This window comes from Neoarius graeffei, chromosome 19, assembly GCF_027579695.1.
Source record: "Neoarius graeffei isolate fNeoGra1 chromosome 19, fNeoGra1.pri, whole genome shotgun sequence".
In the NCBI taxonomy this organism is placed as follows: domain Eukaryota; kingdom Metazoa; phylum Chordata; class Actinopteri; order Siluriformes; family Ariidae; genus Neoarius; species Neoarius graeffei.
The window spans coordinates 33,883,226-33,904,423 of NC_083587.1; the positions used below are offsets into that span (position 1 = coordinate 33,883,226).

At 39.9% G+C, this 21,198-nt stretch overlaps 1 protein-coding gene across 1 annotated transcript in view; it reads left to right on the forward strand.

The window, feature by feature from the left end:
• pdia4 (protein disulfide isomerase family A, member 4) overlaps window positions 1-21,198 on the forward strand; it is a 39,106-nt gene that overhangs the window by 2,688 nt on the left and 15,220 nt on the right. The window contains exons 2-5 of the mRNA XM_060900016.1: window positions 6,234-6,420; window positions 6,525-6,730; window positions 16,060-16,198; window positions 16,286-16,491. Of these exons, the coding sequence (XP_060755999.1) occupies window positions 6,234-6,420; window positions 6,525-6,730; window positions 16,060-16,198; window positions 16,286-16,491 (738 nt within the window). The remainder of the gene's footprint in view (window positions 1-6,233; window positions 6,421-6,524; window positions 6,731-16,059; window positions 16,199-16,285; window positions 16,492-21,198) is intronic.

Consider the following 21,198-nt stretch of genomic DNA (forward strand, 5'->3'; position numbering starts at 1 on the left):
ATACATATTACGTTATGTAAAAACTTTAAACCAGTACAGTCTCTTCAAAATTTCACCAAATGGCTTTATGCAATATAAAGGTCATAATGCTGTATAACTTTGGTCGAATGAAAACACAGCTGAATCCTGAATGACTCCTATTTGTATAAATAGGGGACTACATAGGTGGCAAAATGTAGCTTTTTTTTTCCTGCCATGGAAGTGCACTTGTATACCGAGGAGGAAGCAATTTGCATTACAGCCGTGAATGAGGATTCAAAATGGCAGCTTGGCTCAGTTTTCCCTTTCAAGCGCTCTAGTTTTCTGTTAGAATTTGGTAAAGGAAAAATAAAATATTTACCAGCTTAAGGTCGGCCCGTATGGTGAAATACCGTGACCTCGGCCTTGAATACTGACCTTGGTCACGATATTTCACGGTACGGACCGACCTTAAGCTGGTAAATAACGTATATTTTTTTCGCGGTGCGGTTTTCATCGAATCCTGTGTTCTGATTGGCTGGCCAGCGGATCCGTATCCTACGACACAGACCCTACGACACAGACCCTGGTTATGGACCTCTGGTGACTCGCTCATTCACATGGTAGCAGTTTTTGTCAACGGGTCATTCCATGTCAAAGCTCTGAATGCTCCCACTCGACCATCTCAGATTTGGCTGAAAAAATTCCAGGAGGTTCACACACTTCCCAACAGGAAAAGTCCTGAATTTTAGCTCCCAACTCCTTAGTGTTGTCATGTTAAAAAAAAAAAAAATTTGTGTATATATAAAAATACTGTGTACCTTTTTTTTTTTTTTGGGGGGGGGCAACTAACCTCAGACCCATTTGGGTCAAAATCTGGCACCAGTATTTGTAAAAGTCCATATTCTACATGTGGTTTTGGTTTATCATAGAATTCTGGGTGATTGAATTTGCTTGGAAATTCTACACTACGCTCTGTGGCAGCATATTTGAAGGGCTGTTTCAAAGACAGAAGCTTGATATTGCATATACACTGTACTTTGTATTCTAAAACTGCCCTTCTGTGATGAGCAATTTGGAAGATAAAGTTTAAAAATGGAAAATTAATTTGGTGGCGTTTTTGGCATGTTATAGCAAAAAAGACAGTATCCGCCAACATAAAATTGCCTGTTTTAGAAAGATTAGATGTCTGTTTTTAACATATCCAAAATTTGTGATGGTGTTCTGCCTTATTTCTGCCAAATGATTTTTTGAAAATGTGGTGTTCGCATACACACACAGAGCACTCATGGCCTATGAAAGCATTTTCAAATGCTGAATTTATGACGCACAGCTTAAACTCAACAAAATGCTTCATTTGGTTCATGGTAAACTATACCTGAAGGATAACCTTTATGTAACCTTTAGATACTAAAATATTGGAGCTCCAATATGGGTGAAAACTGAAACTTGTTTTCATTACATTTCTGTTGTACCATAATTAGAAAAAGCAATCTGTGTGCTTCAGTTAGTATCGATCCATGATGCAAAGTCTTTGACAGTCCAGTAGAATTGATTGATTTGACACTTTATTAAATTTCACGATACAGACCTCCCAGCTGGTAAATAACATGTATTTATATATTTCTTCCTTTAGAAGAGTACTGGCTACTGTAGGAGAGAGATTTCATAAGCTACACACATGGAATCAGCTAAGCAGGGTTGTCTACATTTAATGTGTTTGACAGGTCCCAAGATCTCAAGTCCTGACACGCATATCCCTTGATACATGTGAAGTGTATTATCGCCTGGCGCTTTCATGTTTACTTGTGTCAATAAATAGTTGTGTGTACCACACAAACACAGGAACGCCTAATTTAGAGTATAGTCTCTTATTTCTTATGCTGGCAACAGTCAACTTGTGAATTGCCGATTTTCTTGATCTTTTTCTCAGCTCTGCTTGGTCCTCGGTCTTTTCTGGGTGCCTCGTACAAAGCGCTCACGTTTCTCTTGTCTGGTCTTTTGGAAAATGACGAGTACTAATCCCATCAAGACTGGTGTTACACCCTCCTACGATACATCTGTTAACCATTTTAATAATTGTGATAACGTTGAAGAAATTTGCAGAAAACCACCAGGTCGTTTTCTCATAAACCAGTGCTGACGTAGGATTCAGAGGGAGGCGTCCCGCACGCGACGTCAATGTTTGCAGGAAAATCCAAATGCCAAGTTTTTTCAGAGGTGGACCAATTCACCTCAAATGGCTTGATTTCGACTGAATCTTTCTGGTTTTGTGCAAAATGACAGATATTTGACAAGCTTAATATAAAATAGGAGAATTACATTGATCTTGCTCCTGAATTTACCCATGATATGCACTTTAAAGTTTCAGGAGGTCCAGACTGCAGAAATGTGATCCTGTTCATGAGCTGCAAAGTGGAATAATATGCCATTTGGTAACTACTTCTAATCCTTTTTTTTTTTTTCCCTGTATAGCCTCTCCATTTTGAATACTGTATAGACTGAAATTTTGGCTTGTCTATGCGCATGCACTTATCCTGATTTTTCTCATCTTGGGCAACCTTTGTCATTCAGCATAGAAGTGTACACGGAACGAAATTTCGTTGCGGTTTGGCTCAGGCCAGAATTAAATTATGCAGCAGCAAAGATGTATTATAAAGCAGGGCTTTGAACCGGTTCAAGGAACGAAAATGAAAACCGGGAACTTTTTCTATTTCACGTGGAACAGAAACGAAACCAGAAACTTTATTATTTTTTTATGTTCCGGAACAGAAACGCTTATTAAAAATAATGGTAACCGGTTAATACCGGTTTTTATTTCGTTCCTCAAAGTTTCTGTAGCCTACAAATAAAAGTCATTCTTCTCCTGCGGAAGTTTCTATGACCCGCTGGGGTTCACTTCCTGTGTGACGTTCGCTGATTGAATGGAGAGAGCGGGAAGGTGGACTACTAGTGAATACTAGGTGAATTACTGAGTGTCTGAGCAAAGAAGAGTCTGAACGTTGCAACCTCCCTATTGGCTGTTTGTAAAAATGTATCAGTTGTTGCCCCTCCCACGGGAATCATCGCGGGCTCGAGAGACGAGACCTGACGAGTTAGTTCATTGGTAGCAGAACAAAATGTCTGGACACAAATCGGGTTTTCAGAAAAGGAAAGAAAATAAACGGAGGGTCGAAAATACAAAAAAGGAGGCAGAAAATGCAAAACGAGTTTTAAGGTAGGACAAATGGTTACTTTTTAAGGCAGCCCGCCGTGGCTGCCTGCAGGCTTATTTATTATAGCCCATTTAGTTAAAATAGTTGATATAAAATGTTTATAGTTATGTGATGGTTGTCCTGATTTAGACTGGTGGGTTTTTTTTGGGGGGTGCGCGATGTTGCACCCGGGTCCAGATTAGGGCAGAACCGGCTCTGGCTAGATTTCAGCTGTAGTTTATGAATGTATGTACTTGCATAGATGTGTACTTCCAATATGGCGCCTAACAAAATCTCGCGGCGCGGTGACGTCATGCGGTAGCCCTCTATAGGGCCTGACTAGCCTTTGGTAACACACTAAACGAATTCTCTTTCATTTTTGGCACTTTTTCTGTTTGTGTAGCTGGGAAGACATACTGAGAATCCAAATCGCCAACATTTGAAATAATTGTTTTGAATTATTTCTTGTCTTATTTAATGAAGGTTGTAATAGAATTGGCCTACATTTGGCTTAAGCTGGATGAGACAGAGACATAATTTTATAGCCATTTGTTAAACAGCTGACAGGGAACGTAATTAACCGTTCCGGGAACGAAATTTTTTTGTTCTAACCGGTTCGGGAACGTCTATTTAATGGTGGAACCCAAAACCGGAAATGTTAAAATTCCGTTTCTGTTCGGAACGAACCAATAGGAAAAAAATTCCGGTTCAAAGCCCTGTTATAAAGTGACTTGTGGTATTAGAAGTTTGGATTTGGAATTCAGGAGTCTAGTGACCTGGGGAGGGCTGTTCTGGAACCTGGTGGTTCTGCACCGAATGCTGTGGAACCTCTTTCTAGAGGCCAGGAGGGAGAACAGTCCATAGTGAGGGGGTTACTGATGATTCTTGCTTGGGTTATGCAGCACCTAGGTGCAATGTCCTGAATGGAGGGAAGAGAAGAACTATGTGGTTAAGTCTGCGGATAACCCTAAAGTGTAACCGGTTGCTCTGTGGTAAGTTTGAAAGCTGGTGATCGCTACTGAATGTTTTCCTGCATGGTAAGAAAAGGCTTTGTTCTGCCAGCACATTATTGGGAGGGGAATAACCCAGAGCTAGTAAGGAACAGACCTTTGTGTCCTAATAGCTGATTGTGGGTATGCTAATAAGTGCATTTTGGTCAGTAAGGGTGGGAGATGGGACAAATGCGTATAATGATTTTCAGACATGTCTGTAATGCACAATATGCATCTGTGTTTTGGGTATGTCGTATAGTAGTTTAAAAAAGGTTTCTAAGTTTTGATACTTTATTTACTGTCTTCAAAAATAACACGAAGGAAGAATGTAACAATTTTTAATGACTTTGTGTCAGGTCAGATGCTTCTAGAGGTCGACCGATATGGGTTTTTCTAAAGCCAATACCGATATTTAGAGGTCAGAGTCAGCCAATGGCCGATATGAGCGGCCTTTTTTTTGGGGGGGGGGGCGATTTTTAGGGCTGATATGCTATCGTATTGTCCTTAATTGGCATGCTAAAATATCATACTAGTAAGAGGACACACAACACTTGTAAACTTAACACGATTTATTGAAAATTGAACACACTGAAAAAATCAACATATGAAATGAATATAAAATAAGTACCAGTTAAGTCAAAGGCTACTAATGAAATACTACTGAATGGAGTCTGAAATATTCAATATATAATCAACATAAAAATAAATATGAAATAAAAATTAGTGCTGCAAACACACTAACACAGGACGTACTAGCAACATAAAAAAATAGTTAAACTTGAAGCACAATGTAATGTTTACTATGTTACTATATGTTAATGAAAGAAATTATTAATTTCGTTTAGATTTTATTATTCATAACATTTATTTTGTTCATTATAAATAACATGTATAGTAAATATTATATAAAAATGACTGTACTCATCATAAGAATTAACAAATTAATGACTTAAACGTATTAAAATGAATAGACTAAGAGTGCAAGAAGACTTCCATGATGTGATGACTTCAGATAGTTACTTCAAAACGGCAAAATGCATGTTCAAGTTATACAGTTTCACTGTGGAATTTCCACGCCTTGAACTTTCACATGTTTCCGTTTCAACAATATAAAACTCCGTCTCCCAGCATGCTGTGCAGGAAACCGGAAATAGGAACTGCAGAGGTCTAGCATCGGTCTCTGGTTCACAATCAAATCAAACATGTATACATCGCAAAAATGAATGGACATGGGATGGCAATGTTATAATACGTTCACAGGTTAGTTTTGCTTCCTCTTTTTAACTTTTCACTTGGATTGTTCGTTACTACAGTTTAGATCGGAGCATAGCTGTCACCAGCATTAAGGGGGCTTACATAGTCGACGCACTCGCGGCCACAAGGCTACGGATCGCAACGTTTCGTTTCGAGAGGAATTCTACAACTCCGATGCAGTTGAAATGCTATTCGTTTTTCCTTTCGCTAAATGAAGCAACACATCAGATTACAACTATCATGAGAGCAAATATACGACTTTAGGACATTGAAATGTAAGAATTGAAGCCTTACCTGTAGGCTATCTCTGCTGACTCCTGAAACGTTTGTTGGCTTGGGTCTTTTGCACGCCGTGTTCTACGTAGCTGTCGTGCCTGACTTTAAATCGGCGTGACCAAATAAGAAAATCGGCCGATGCCGATTCATTAAAAAATGGCAAAAATCGGCCGGCTGATAGATCGGTCGACCTCTAGTTGCTTCTAATTAGTTTAATTATTAAAGTAAGATTAACTGGTAAATGAGGTGTCGTATCCACTTTTGGGTAAGCATTTCAGATTTAACTCTAATAATGGCTATGTTTAATGCCTTCAGAAATTAACACTTGTAAAGGAGGTGAAGAAAAAGTAACGTTTCAGAATAATTTAACATGAAATGTTTTTCATCAGATGGGGGGGGGGGAAGAGAGATGATGAAATAAAGTGATCAGGATATCGAAGTGTATTATGAAACATCACAATATTGAAATTGTCATTGCCTAGCTTTACTCAACAGACAACTGGGGGGATATAAAAATTTAATTTAAAGTTTAGTTAGCTAGTGTGTTTGTGAATTTCAGGAGAAGAGCTGAGTAAAGATGGTGACCTCGACGCTGAAGATGAGGACGATGATGACGACGACGATGTGGATGATGAAGACAGCACGGAGGTCAAAGAGGAAAATGGTGTGCTTGTTCTAACTGATGCCAACTTTGACACTTTCATAGAGGGCAAAGACACGGTGCTGGTGGAATTCTATGCTCCCTGGTAAGTTCCTGTGCTGAAGTTGTATTCGGCCTTTAGCAAGTGCATCGCTGTGTCCTAACACTAGCTTTTTTTTAAAAAAAAAAAAAAACTACCCTTCTCATCAGGTGTGGCCACTGCAAGCAGTTTGCGCCAGAGTATGAGAAGATTGCTCAGACACTGAAGGAAAACGATCCTCCTATCCCCGTGGCGAAAGTAGATGCCACTGTGGCTAATGCACTTGCGAGTAGATTTGATGTGTCTGGATATCCGACTATCAAAATTTTGAAAAAGGGAGAGGCGGTGGACTACGATGGAGAGCGAACTGAAAAAGGTGAGTGTTCTCCTGAGTAGGGCTGTGTGACATGGATAAAATTGAATGGCTGAAAAAGAAACTTGGGGGAGATGCTATAGTCTTGCCAATTAATAAAGAAATGGACGTCAATGTGTAAACTTCTAACCTTCCAACAGTAGAGTAGGTTCATGTGCTGACGCTTGCAATACACATTAGCAAGGCTCGACATTAACGTTTTAATCCGCTTGTCCAGCCGGACAAGCGGCAAGACTTCACTTGTCTGGACCTTTTTATTACGTATCTGCTAGTTCAGTGAAAGGAAAGTAATTAAATTTATCAAAATGCAGGTACAGTTATGCTTTCATGACTTTTCAATAAAACTCACTTTTAACTAACATTGTCCAGTGCCCCATTATGGCTAAACCATTACCTCATGTGCAGTTTTAAGTTACTCACCAAACTCGAAGCTTCTGGAGGAAATGGTTAAATCTTGATTAATCCAGTAAAACTTGATGTGTAAACTAATTTAAAGAAATGAAGCCAAAAGAAGAAAACAAGCTGGCCGTGAGAAGGGTGACAGACTTGCGTTGTGAATGAAAATAAACCAGTAAGTTCAGCACTGTTGTAAGAGTCCCCTGAAATATTTAACGTTTTATGGTTCACATGAACCATACAAACGGGGGAGAAAGTCTGACTGAGGTGAAGATTCACTATGGATATTTATTTTTATTAAAGTATGATTGCCGTTTCGCCAATTTTGATGAATTTCAAGCCTGATAACATGTCATCTATGGGTTGGTTTTTTGGGGTTTTTTTTTTTTTTTGGAGGGGGGAAAACACCTGCTGTACTCGGCTTCCTCGGAATTTCGAAAACACTGCTGGATCACTAAGGGGATTGAACCAGTTTTGTTACTTTATTGATGTAACACTGGAATAATTATGATTTAACAATCTCTAAAAGATGTATAAAAGCAAAGTATCATTGTCTGAGGCACTTGTATGTAATAGCTGGAGTAATTTTCTCTAGTCTGTAAACCAAATTGGATTGGCTATATGTAGACAGTGTGACGTGGATTACTTTACTATATGTGAACTGCTTATTTAACTCATTGTGTTGCAACTTTTTTTTTTGACATATATGTTTATTGATTTCACATATAAAAAGTACAATTGACATTGAAGGCTTCATTTTCCATTTTTTTCCCCTTCAAATAAACCCTTTCATTCCCCACCCTCTCCTACCCTCCTCACTACATACAATACAATGTGCATATAACAATGTAGCTAAACAAGCTAACTTCAGAGATGCATATAGGTATGTCCTTTTATCAATTAACATGTAATTATGAAGAGAAAAAAACCCAACATATATACATTATTTAACTGAGCACACATGAAAATTATACAACAACAACAACAACACACATACACAAAAAAAAAAAAAAAAGGAAGTCGGTTAGGGAGTAAAATAGCAAGGTCAAATTCTGCTTTAGCAATGCTTAAAGATCTTCAAGTGTTTTTAATTTATTTATGTATTCTAGTGCTGAGTTCCAGGTTAACTCAAATTTCTCAGGAGCCCCTCTTAAATTGTATTTGATTTTTTCCAGACTGAGAAACATCATGAGGTCATTAAGCCATGTGGATGCTGTAGGGGCAAGCGGTGATTTCCAGCCCAGTAATATTCTTCTCCTCGCAAGTAGGGATGTAAAAGCAATGACGTTCTTTGCCCACTTTGTGACCTTCTCATGATTTGGTATTATCCCAAAGACACCAATTTCTACACTTGGTAGCAATGTGAGATTGAGAAATTTGGACATATAATGGAAAATATTAGTCCAATAATCATGGAGACAAGGACAAGACCAAAACATGTGTGTCATGTTAGCTGGAGATAAATTGCATCTATTACATGCATCTTTAATATTGGGATACATCTTGGCTAGTTTAGAATTGGTGAAGTAAATGCGGTGAATCACTTTAAGTTGTATTAAATTCAGCCTTGCGCAAGATGTGCTACCATTAACTTTAGTGAGTGCCTCCTTCCAATCATTGTCAGCTATAGGGCTACCCAACTCCTCCTCCCAATCCCTTCTTATCCCGTCAAGCCCAGCTTCTGTGATTTGGGATATTGAACTATATATTTTTGAGATGAGGCCTTTTTGATGGCTTGAAATGTTAAAAATTAAGTCAGCTGCTGTATCGGATGGGGTGTTTGGAAAATCCAAATTATTCAGCTTAGCAAAGTTACGGACCTGGAAATAGCGAAAGAGATGTGATTGAGGAAGGTCAAACCTTTCGCAAAGTGTGGCAAAGCTATGAAAAGAATGGTCAGTGTAGAGGTCTCTTAAACTTCTGAGGCCTAACCTTTGCCAAATGGAAAAGACAGTGTCAATACTGGAGGGAATAAAATGATGGTTGTTGCAAATTGGACTATGACTAGATGCCCCTTTCAGTCCAAAGGTGAGTCTAAATTGAGACCAGATCTTTAAGGTAGCAATAACAATAGGGTTGCAAGTGTATTTAGTTGGTTGAATGGGTAGTTTAGATGTGAGCAATGCCACAAGTGAAGTGGAGGGACATGAACTAGCTTCTATCTCACACCAATTTAGCGTTGGCTGTTGAACCCAGAGACTCATTTTCTGTATGTTGGCTGCCCAATAATAATTTCTCAAGTTGGGTAATGCTAACCCACCAACTGATCTGTCCCTTTGTAAAAAACCCCGTTTAATCCTAGGGATCCCATTTCCCCATATAAAGGAAGAGAACAATTTATCAGCGGCCCTAAAATATGATTTTGGCAAAAAGATTGGTAGACATTGGAAAAGGTATAAGAAGCGTGGGAGTACATTCATTTTTATGCAATTTATCCTACCTGCAACCGTTAAATGTAAGTTCTTCCATCTATCCAAATCTAGTTTGATCTGTTCCATTAAAGGTAGAAAATTGATTTTAAAAATTGTCTGTAAATGTCCGCAAATATTCACCCCCAAGTACCTAAAGCTGCTTCTGGACATCTTGAAGGGGAGGTCGCCATCAGTAATGCGTGGAGCTGGGTTATTTACTAAGAAGCATTCACTTTTTGAATAGTTTAATTTATACCCTGAAAAAGTTCCAAATCTGTTTAGTAGCTCAATTATACGTGGAATAGTGGTTAAGGGGTCAGAGACAAACAGTAATAAGTCATCAGCATAGAGCGACAGGATGTGTTTAGTACCACCTCTAGAAATCCCTTGATTATAGCTGGCTGATTTGAGTGCTATAGACAATGGTTCAACTGCCACAGTAAATAACAGGGGGCTCAGAGGGCACCCTTGACGTGTGGACCTGGAGAGTGTGAAGTATTGAGATCTCATTCCATTTGTATTTACTGAAGCTTTGGGGGAAGTGTACAGTAACTTTATCCATGATATGAATTTGGGGCCTATACAAAATCTTTCAAGGACATCAAACAGGTACCCCCACTCCACCCTGTCATACGCCTTCTCAGCGTCGAGTGAGACCACCACCTCCGATATGTCAGCAGGGGCAGGAGATAAAAGTACATTTAGCAATCTACGAATATTGGAGAAAGAATGACGATTTTTCATAAATCCTGTCTGGTCTGATGATATGATGTCTGGTAAAACAGATTCCAATCTCCTTGCCAGTATTTTAGCAAGGATTTTATAGTCAGTATTCAAAAGTGAGATCGGTCTGTATGAACCACATTCTGTACTGTCTTTGTTCGGTTTTAGTAATAGTGTTATGGAAGCCTCTGTGAGTGTTTGAGGTAATATGCCCTGATTAAGAGAGTCATTAAACATTTTAAGGAGAAGAGGACTTAACTTATCAATGAACTTTTTGTAAAACTCTATAGGATACCCATCTGGGCCTGGGGCTTTGCTGCTTTGCATTAGTTTAACTGCTTCAGTAATTTCATTAATAGTCAAAGGTCGGTCCAAGTAGTTTGATGTATCAGATGAAATGTGTGGAAATTCCAAGTTGTCAAGAAAAGTTTTTCTATATGTATCAGTGTTACAGGCTTCAGAAGTGTATAGTTTAGTGTAGTAATTTTTAAAAGTATCGTTAATAACAGAAGGGATTACTGTGAGGTCTCCTGTGGTTGTTCTTATTTGTCTAATTTGTTGAGATGCTGTGCGACTCTTGAGCTGATGGGCTAATAGCCGTCCTGCCTTCTCACCATGTTCATATAAGAAGCCTCTTGAGTGCAATAACAACTTTTCTGTCTCATGTGTTGTTAAGAGGTTATAATCCATCTGAAGATTTTGTCTTTCTTTTATAAGCTCTGGAGATGGTGACACTGATATTTTGCTATCCAGATTTTTAATATTGTCCATTAGCTGTTCTTGGTTTTGTTTTTTATATTTATTTAAACTAGCAGAATATGATATAATCTCTCCCCTAACAACAGCTTTCATTGTTTCCCAAAGCAAAGAAGGAGATATAGAATCTGAGTTGTTGTTTTTAAGGAAATTATCAATTGCTATAGAAATCATAGACTTAAATGAATTGTCATTAAGTAGTGCACTACTCAACCTCCAGGGGGGGCGTGTTTTTTGTAAGAGTTTGAAAGAAAGATCAAGGAGCAGTGGTGCGTGATCTGATATGACTATGGCTGTGTATTCTGTGTGAGTAACAGCTGGGAGGAAATTGCTGTCAATAAAGAAGTAATCTATTCGTGAAAAACTTATATGAACCGGGGAATAAAATGAAAATTGTTTTTTATCAGGGCTGAGGAAGCGCCATGGGTCCACACCTCCTATTTGGTCTGTGAAAATTGAAAAGGCTTTGGCCATTTTAGAAGGGGAACACTGCCTAGTGGAAGACCTGTCCAGTGATGGATCTATTGCACAGTTAAGGTCACCTCCCAAAATAAGTTGATGACTGTTTAAATCTGGAAGAGCTGACATCACCTTTGAAACAAATGCTTCATCATCCCAATTGGGTGCATATAAATTAACAAGAGTAACTGCAACATTATGAAGAGAACCTGTAACTATAAGGAATCGGCCTTGACTGTCCGTTATTATATTAGTTGGGCTGAACTGAACTTTTTTATGGAACAGAATAGCTACACCTCGTGCTTTGTTGCTGAAATTGGAATGAAAACACTGACCCACCCATGAAGCTCTCAATCTGTGGTTATCCTTAGTAATTAGATGGGTCTCCTGTAGAAAGGCTATATCCGTTTTAAAATGTTTTAAATGAGATAATATTCTACCCCTCTTAACTGGGCTGTTCAGCCCTTTAACGTTCCAGGACACAAACCTCAAGTTTGCTCCTGAGCCTTTGGTGATGTTAGCCATATCCAATGGTCAGACATGTGTAAAATAGCAGTGTTTGGCCATGACTAGATATTGATAGGGGGAAGGGGATGGAACGAGTGAAAAGGGACAAAATAAACACATAGAAAAGAAAATGGACATAAAGCAAAAACATCTCAAGAAATGTAGCGAGGACATACCCACCCATAACCCACTCAGTCACCCACCTCCACCCACCCACCCCTCTCATAAAACAACCCCACACACTCTCTGAACGGAGAGTAACATTCCTAAGCATGTTCTCAGAACTAGAACTAGCTGCAGGATTAAACAAAACGTACTTCCAGAGGGCATTACTCACTTTTCTTCTACTTGTACTTTCCAGAGGGCTCCAAATAGTAATAGTAAATAATAATAACCATGATAATACCAATAATAATAATAATAATTCTGTGCTGAAATCGTAAATAGGCTACTGAACTGTCAGTTCACTTTCAATTATTATGGACAAAAACAAAACAAACGAAAGAAAAATAAAGTAAGCTTACAATAGGTTAAACTAAATTGGGACTCAATCACACATGAAAATGCAGTTACATTATCAATCCAAAGACCAAGTAGCCTGTAATAAGATGCGACTTACATAGCCTACCAGAGAATATAGGCTATAACTTCGCTAAGGCTAAACATCTTGGCATGAGACCAACCTTGTCGTCTTCATCATAGCCTAGGTTACTATTCAGGGATGTTGATGTGCTGGTCATAAAAGTCCTTGGCTTCTTGTGGTGTGTCAAAAAAATAGTCCTGGTCTTGGAATGAAACGTAAAGTCGGGCGGGATGGCGCAGATGAAACCTGACTCCTTTCCGATACAGTGAGGTCTTGATTCCGTTGAATGATGCTCGTCGTTTGGCCAGTTCAGCACTCATGTCTGGGTAGATTCTCAGCTCGGATTCGCGGTAGGTAATCTGATGATTCCTGGCCCATCTCAGCATTTTCTCCTTCTCTTGAAAACGGAGAAACTTGACAATAAATGCCCTGGGCTTCTCTGTACTGCCCGAATCCTCGGATCTGCGGAGGGCGCGGTGCGCTCTTTCTATCTCCGGGGGACTGCTAAAGACATCAGAGCCCGTCACCTCCATTAGCAGCTCCGACACGAACTTAGCTGGGTCTCGGCCCTTTTCACAGCCTTCAGGCACGTTGATTATCCTCAAATTCGAACGCCTAGATCTATTTTCGAGGTCGTCAACTTTATCCTGTAGTTTGCTACACTGTTTTTGAAGAGTTTTAATGGCAGCCTCCATCTCCGCGATTTTTTCAAAGTTCTCCCCAGCCAGAGCTTCTGTTTGAGTGAGGCGGCCATTAAAAGATGATACTTCTTGTCCGAGCAAACCAACTGATGATTTGAGAGATTCTGTTGACTCTTTGATCAAAGCAGCCACGTCGGTCTTGAAACTTTCTCGCTGATCATTAAGTAGAGTTTCAAGATCATTTTTGGTAATCGGGCTGTCGTCAGGCCTATCAGTCCACCCCGCTTCTTCGGCCATATTAGCTAACTTAGCCGAAACACAAGCTCGCTGTCCTTGATGCTTCCTTCTGCTCATGAAGCCTGTTTAATGAACTGCTGTTCGACTCAAGTGAGTCAGAAGTGTCCCGCGTTAGGTTATCCAAACGTAAACCAAAGAATAAAATGAGAAAAGTTCGGTTATTCAGCTTTGTTGTATGAAATTAACTGGAGCCCCCTTTCACACGTCTGCTCGCTAACTCGTCATGCCGGAAGTCATTGTGTTGCAACTTTAATCAAGTCTTCAAGGCATTTGGCCTTAACAGTGAGCCAGCAAGTGTAAATCTGCACATGAACAAATGACGCTGTTAAACTCCCCTCAGTCAGTGCGTTTACATACACATAGAGAAAATCGAATTTCTGCCATAGCTCGACTGAAATCGAAGTTCTAAATGCCATGGAAACGCCTTAGCTCGGCTGAAATCGAACCGAACTGGATTTCTCGTAATCGAGCTACACGACCTAGATTATGCAATTGTAGCCGAGCTACTTGGTGCATGTAACCCTGTCGAGCTACTTGCTTCAGCACTGCCCCTTCCGGGAGTGACGAGACCACAAGCGGGAAACACAACAGCCTCGGTTGGCATGACAACAGTAGTAGTAGCGAGCAGCAGAAGAGGTCAGGAGGAACAACATCTCTCGATGTTGCTGTCCTCATCGTCGTTCTTCTTGTGAACGCAGAACTGATAACTTTGTTTATACTCTTGAATAGCTCTTCATGACGACAACCGGAAGTGTACCAACACGATGGGGCGTGTAGCGCCACCTGTGGCTCGGGTGCACAATGTACCTCACACAATAGCTCGATTTCCTTGTGTGCATGTAGGATTGGATTTCTCTGGCACCCCTGCTGGGACCCGTAGCTCGATTTGGATGTGCATGTAAACGCACTGACTGTCTCTTACAATTGTTTACCTCACCATGGTCAGTCCTAAAGTCACTGTTATAAACAGTACAGCACAGAACACCAGTGTTATTTTTACCCCAGACCTGAGTTGTCTGAGGTGAAATGAGTTTTGTTTTTTTGGGCACTCTGCCATGATGCTCCTGGATAGGCTGGACTCTCGGTCTGGGAGAGATGTAAAGCCCACCCCCACAACACTGATTGGTCTACTGAACAAGACAGGACAATCAGGATTTTCTCTTTCTTGCTTTTGCTTGCTCGTTTGTTCTTGATTCTGGGATAGTGTATCTAATGTGCAGGCCTTGTGGAGGAACTATGCAAAAGACTCCCAGAACGTCTGGGAGAGTTGGGAATAATTCAACTTGTCCCATTGAACCAGCAAATGCAGCTTTGACTTGTCTGGACCAAACAATTACTTGTCCCGTCCAGTCGGACCAGCATTAATATTGAGCCCTGGTTGGTATCTTATTGCTCTTAGTCCTAAGCCCTTGTTATGGTTTGCTAATTTGACTGTTGCATGTAAAGAATGCGCACTAGTTTCAGATTCACACTTGCAAGTAGATGGCTGTAGGATAAACTTTATACAATTGAAGGCAAGTGTTTGGGTTGGAGATGGCACAATGCTTTTCTTTTTCAATACTGAAGCCTTGTAGGTTTGTTTTAAAAACTACGAAGCTCAATTTGCCCCATCATTTGGCGATTTGTAAGTTTGAATCCCAATGACAACACTGCTATCTTTGGCTGGGAGACCAATTTTGCTCTTGGGCTATGTTCTCAGGGAGGGGTGGCATACTGTCTTTCCCCTGTCAGTTAGTGATGCTAGCTAATCTTGGGAGTGAGGTCATGCCTACGGAAGCGAGCGGCTGGTGCTTTCCTTGGTGTTTCACTGCCCACTAACTTTGCATGTGTGGCAGTTTGAAAAGATAAGTGCCTGGTGGCATGTGATTACCTTTAGCCTCCGTTTGGTAGCTGTCCTATGATGGGGAAGACCTCGCTGATGGGTGGGAATTTGCAATAACTAAATTGGGGGGACATTACTAAGATTTTAATTTTTTTATTTTATTTTTTTTATTTAAATGAAGCACTAAACTGTCACTTGTGCTGTAATTGTAGCTAAAACTATAATACAGTAACAAATGGTCAGGTCACTCTTCATATGTAAATGCTTCCAATTTCAAAAACTCCTAATCCAGTTCTAATCTTTGACATTTTACAGGATTTGAGAAATTGATGTCTGATCCACTTTTTTAAACTGGTGTCAATACTGGATATTTGCTTCGTGCCACTTCTAGTTTAGATGCATCATCCCCCCCCCCCCCCCCCCCCCCCCCCGCCAAATTAGAAATCAAGAATGTGAAAAATCTTTGACCAATTGTGATAATGAAGGAATCTGTGAAACTGAACCCACAATATCTTGCTGCTAAAAATTAAACTGCATTGTGTAGAATTTTGCACTCATCTGTTGCCCTTTTTTTTTCTTTTTTTTTTATTCAAATTGTTGGTTTACATGGAAAAGCTTGAAATGGTGGAGCACGATAAGGTCGTAGTTAATGAAATAACTCCTTATGAAACCATCTAGTAAGTGAAAACTCTAACTGCAAACAGACTTGTGGTGTTAATCTGGGTTGAATCTTTCAGCTGTTGTTGAACGAGTTAAAGAAGTTGCCCAGCCAGACTGGAAACCTCCACCAGAGGCCACACTCGTGCTGACGAAGGACAACTTTGATGATGTGGTTAATAATGCAGACATCATTTTGGTGGAGTTTTATGCCCCCTGGTTGGTACTTTACAGGATATGAGTTGCACTATTTGTCTACCTGAAGAGTGTGTAACTTTTTTTTTTTCTTCTTTTTGGACTAAACAGGTGTGGCCACTGCAAAAGACTTGCTCCTGAGTATGAGAAAGCTGCTAAGGAGCTCAGCACTCGAACCCCTCCTATCCCTCTGGCTAAAGTTGATGCCACTGCAGAGAGTGACCTCGCCTCACGCTTTGATGTAACTGGATACCCAACGCTTAAAATCTTCAGGAAGGGGAAAGTGTTTGAATACAATGGACCACGGGAGAAACATGGTACATATCATTGGCACTTGTTAATGTTGTATGTTTTAAATAATGTTGGGTGTTTTATTTAATTATTCCATTCAGCTAGCATGATCTTGAACGAGTTGAGTTAATATCATGCTAGCTGAATGGAATATCTGATGTACCACAAAAAAAGCCAGACAACATTATATACACTCTCTTCATATCAGCATTCTCAAAGGCCAAGGCCATTATTAAATGTTCTGTTTCCGGTCCACCGGCCGGGTGAGTGCCGTTTGTGCGGTTGAGATTTGTTTTTAACGCCGGTTTTTCGGCTTTTTTTTTTTTTTTGAGTTTTATTTTTGGGCTTTTTTCACCTTTTATTGGATAGGACGGTGTAGACAGGAAATGAGCAGGAGAGAGAGATGGGGAGGGATCGGGAAATGACCTCTGGTCGGAATCGAACCCAGGTCCCCGGGTTTATGGTGTGGCGCTTTATCCACCTGAGCCACGACGCCCCCAGGTTTCTCGACATTTTTTTTCGGGTTCTAAAATCGAACTTGACATTTACGCATTCCCAGGGCTTTCCACTAAGGCTCATACTAGCCAGCCATGACAAATAAGTAGCCAGTCGGGGGGGGCAGCACTCGAAACTAACGGTGTCCCGATGTCCCGGGGACCATAAAAAATGTCATCGGGACACAAAATTATCATATCTGGGACAATCCCGGGACAATGGAAAAAATAGATCTAGAAAAAAAAGTTCTACATTAATATTATTTACAAAGCCGTAACACATACGTAGACATTCACCTAATTTGTCAATTTTAATTTTAAAACGTTAACAGCGAAAAATACATAGTAGCTACACTTTCGATGCACCTGCATCCATAGGCTACAGAGCAGCGCATTCTGTTCTAGAATCTCCGGCCGGAGTCCGCATTATATGGACTTGGAATGGAACTGCTACCGCACACGCTGCGCCGACTCTTGCCAGAACAAAAATGCTGAAGTGGTTGAAGCGGACCGACCGCGGGGAAGAAACTGAAAGCCCAGACATAACGTCTCCGGGACCTTCAGGATCCAAAGTGTCATCGCCTGGTCTGCAGGCAACGCTAGCAACTGAATGAACTTAATGAGCACTGTTAGACACGTTATAAAATACAACAGGAATGATGTGGATGATATTGGCGGAAGATACCGTTCAACAGAATAAGTGAGTTTTCTTGGTGTCTTTCTAGTTCAGAAAGTTTAATCAGTCAGCAGCACAGCTAGGCTCGGACCTGGCACTATGCTGATGGTGCTAACATCTGCACCCGGCAGCGAAAGTTCATAAAATGGATAACGGAAAGTTCATAAAAATGGATAACGGTAATGGTGAAAATTATAAGTTGGCCTTATAAGTGCCAGTGATGGGAATAACGGCGTTCGAAATAAACGGCGTTACTAACGGCGTTACTTTTTTTAGTAACGAGTAATCTAACTAATTACTTTTTACATCGTTATAACGCCGTTCCCGTTACTTACAATAAAATACTATGCGTTACTTTATTAAAGCTGCTCTCATCTGGCACGCTGCTCGTTCAGCCTTTCTTTACTCTGCTTTCGTGTGGGGCGGGGAGACACGAGACAACGGCACAGTAAGCCAATCAGAGTAGATTTGGACAACATACGTAGGTAGGCCACGCCTACTGCGCACACTTTCAATCGGAAGACCCAGCGATGGCGAGCGGTCAGCCCAGCACTGCGCTTTCACACTGGAAATACAGCCATTACTTTTCATTACTTGAAATAAAAGGCAAGTGTGTTTACGTGCAATGCACATTATGTCGAGGAACAAAGTGTTTGTCCTCGTCAGTGGCCAGTAATTAGTAACATAATTTTAATAACTACAAAAATATATTACATTTGATAGATGTCTTATCTCACATTGGCCCACAAAAATATTAATATAGTGTAGATAATGTTACTAATTGGTTCTGTTAAGTGTCCATTTCAGTCATTAAACACATTTAACATTCACTTTTATTATGATTACACTAATTGAATTTGATTTTTTTTTGAGGGGGAACAAAATGTAACGGAATAATTACTTTCCCTGGTAATTAGTTACTTTTATGACAAAGTAACTCCGTTACTAACTCAGTTACTTTTTGGGAAAAGTAACTAGTAACTATAACTAATTACTTTTTGAAAGTAACGTGCCCAACACTGATAAGTGCCAACAGATATTCAAGGTATAAGTAGATGAAATGAACATAAAAGGGGTCTTATTTTCAACTAAAGTGTACTGCAGATGTAGGGAGTTGAAACATTTTCTGAATGAGCTAGTTGGCCCCTTTAAATAAACGGGTATCTATTCATACAGTGAGATCGCCAAAGTTTAATAAACTGAAAATGCAATAACTGTAATTTTGAAGTAGATGATGTATAGGACATGTGTCGCTTGTGACTTATTGTAAAAATGATATAAAGGGTTCAAAATCGCATAGTTACAAATATAATAGAAACTTCATATGATAATATTAACCACTGGTTATTTCAGAGAGGAAAAAAATGGGGACACTATTGCTTCCATTCGGGACAATACAACACAGAATTCGGGACCACTGGGGGACACAAAGAAAAAAAGTTAATTTCGAGCCCTGGGGGGGGGGGGAGTAAACACACAAACTCCTGTGCACGCAGTTCCCAGGATTAAATGTATTTTCCACAGACCATTTATTTATTCACTTTACTCAAATACAAAGTAAAATGGCAGTAAATCTTCTTTCTTTTCTTGCGTGTTGCATCATGAGGCGTTCCTGGCTTGTAAATCTCTTATTTTCGGTGCATGATACATTCACGCAGCTGAGCATGCTATGAATTAACGACAACGGTCTGCGGTGGGGCTACACAATTAAACACTCGGTGAACATTTCTCCATTTGTGTATGAAAATACACTCCGACTCAGTTTGGTTTCATTTACAACCAATGGTGTCTTTTGATGCCAGCACGTAATTGAACAAGAGAAGACTGGTTTACCGGAGACAAAATAAGCGTCATCTCTGCTTCTGTTCCCTTCGACGGCCCCGACACAGTACTGCCTCCGCTGAGTGCACGCACACCGCATGTCGGGGCCGCGGATGAGTTACTCTCCCCTGATCAACGAAGTCTGCGGGGAATTTGTGGTTATTATCGGTACAAACAGCGCGAATCACAACTTAAATGAGTGCGGTTCAGTTTGACATTGTCAGTCCGTTAGATAAACATTTAATTTTATTAAAATCGAAAATTAATATTTGGAGCCTGTGGGCTACAAAAATAGTCATTAAAGTAGCCGGCTGGACTTGATTGCATGGCAGGCAGCCGGTGCTTGTGGAAAGCCCTGCATTCCACGCAGAATATAGAACTGAATCAGCTCTGCGCATGCGCCGTGCGGCACAAAAAAATGGCAGCCACCATGAAGGAAGGAGATCTGGAGTTTTCAAACATTTGATTGAGTGTGAAATCGCAAAATGGTATTCTAGCGAACAACAAAATGGTAAAGATTCAGAAAAACAAATCATTCGGTGATCATTTTAATAGTGTAATTTCATCCGAACTAGGCCTAACGCTCGATTTAGAACTACAAAAAGTCCGTGTGTCGGGCATTTTAAGTACCTTTTGTAAAAGTTTTGCAAATGTTGCAGTCAGCATTTAAAATGCTTAGTTTTTGTACAAGTTTCAGTTGATTTAAACCGTCATTTTATTAAATGTGTCTGCTTTTGTAATAAAGTACTGAAAGAAAAGGCAAACACAGCATTGCGATTTCTTATCCATCCATATATTAAAAAAAATCCCTCCTTCCTGACTGAATTTTTTTTTTTTTTTGGCTCACCCAGTGGACAGAAAACGGATTTTAAGGATGGCCCAATGCTAGCTTACCTGCAAGTTGGTGTTGGCGCAGCAGTGAATTCACCTTCCAGCCACTGTAGTGTTCGTCAGGAGCACAGGCTAATGACTGAGAAACTAGGATTTCTGTCCCAAAACTCTTCCATGCACACTTGCTGCAGCTTTTTTTTTAACACAGACTTAAATATTCTTTTCCTGATGTAATTTATTTATAAAATCAGCATCAACTACACACAATGGTGTGACCTAGCAGCTAAAATTCTCTCAATCTTTTGCTTTTAATGAAGCAAACCTCACAGCCATGTTTGTTTACAAACCGTCACTTGCTAGTGTGGAAGTTTAACCCCCCACCGACTTTTTTCCCCCTCTCCCTTCATGTGAATATATAATGAAGTTTTGGTAGCCTTTCAGTTATTCAACACGTCTTCAGTTTATTTACACCGTGTTCCAAATTATGCAAATGAGATTTTTCTCTGATTTTCCTAAATGGTTGATGCAAATGATTCAGTGTAACTTAAGTCATCAACCATTAGAGTATAAATCGAATTTTATTGAACAAACCTCCCAATGATGGTATTTTTTTCAAAAATAAAAAAAACTCAATGCACTGTTCCAAATTATGCATGAGAGTTTCAAAACATATATTTTATAGGCTGTAAAGAACTGAAAATGGTCATTTGTTGAATTTGCAGCATTGGGTCATATTTACTGAAATCAAGTGATTTTTCAATCAAAAATATCTTAACAGGCCAAGTTACATGTTAACACAGGACCCCTTCTTTGAGCTCACCTTCAGAATTCTTGTACCCATTGAACTTGAGTTTTTGGAGAGTTTCTGCTTGAATTTCTTTGCAGGATGTCAGAATAGCCTCCCAGAGCTG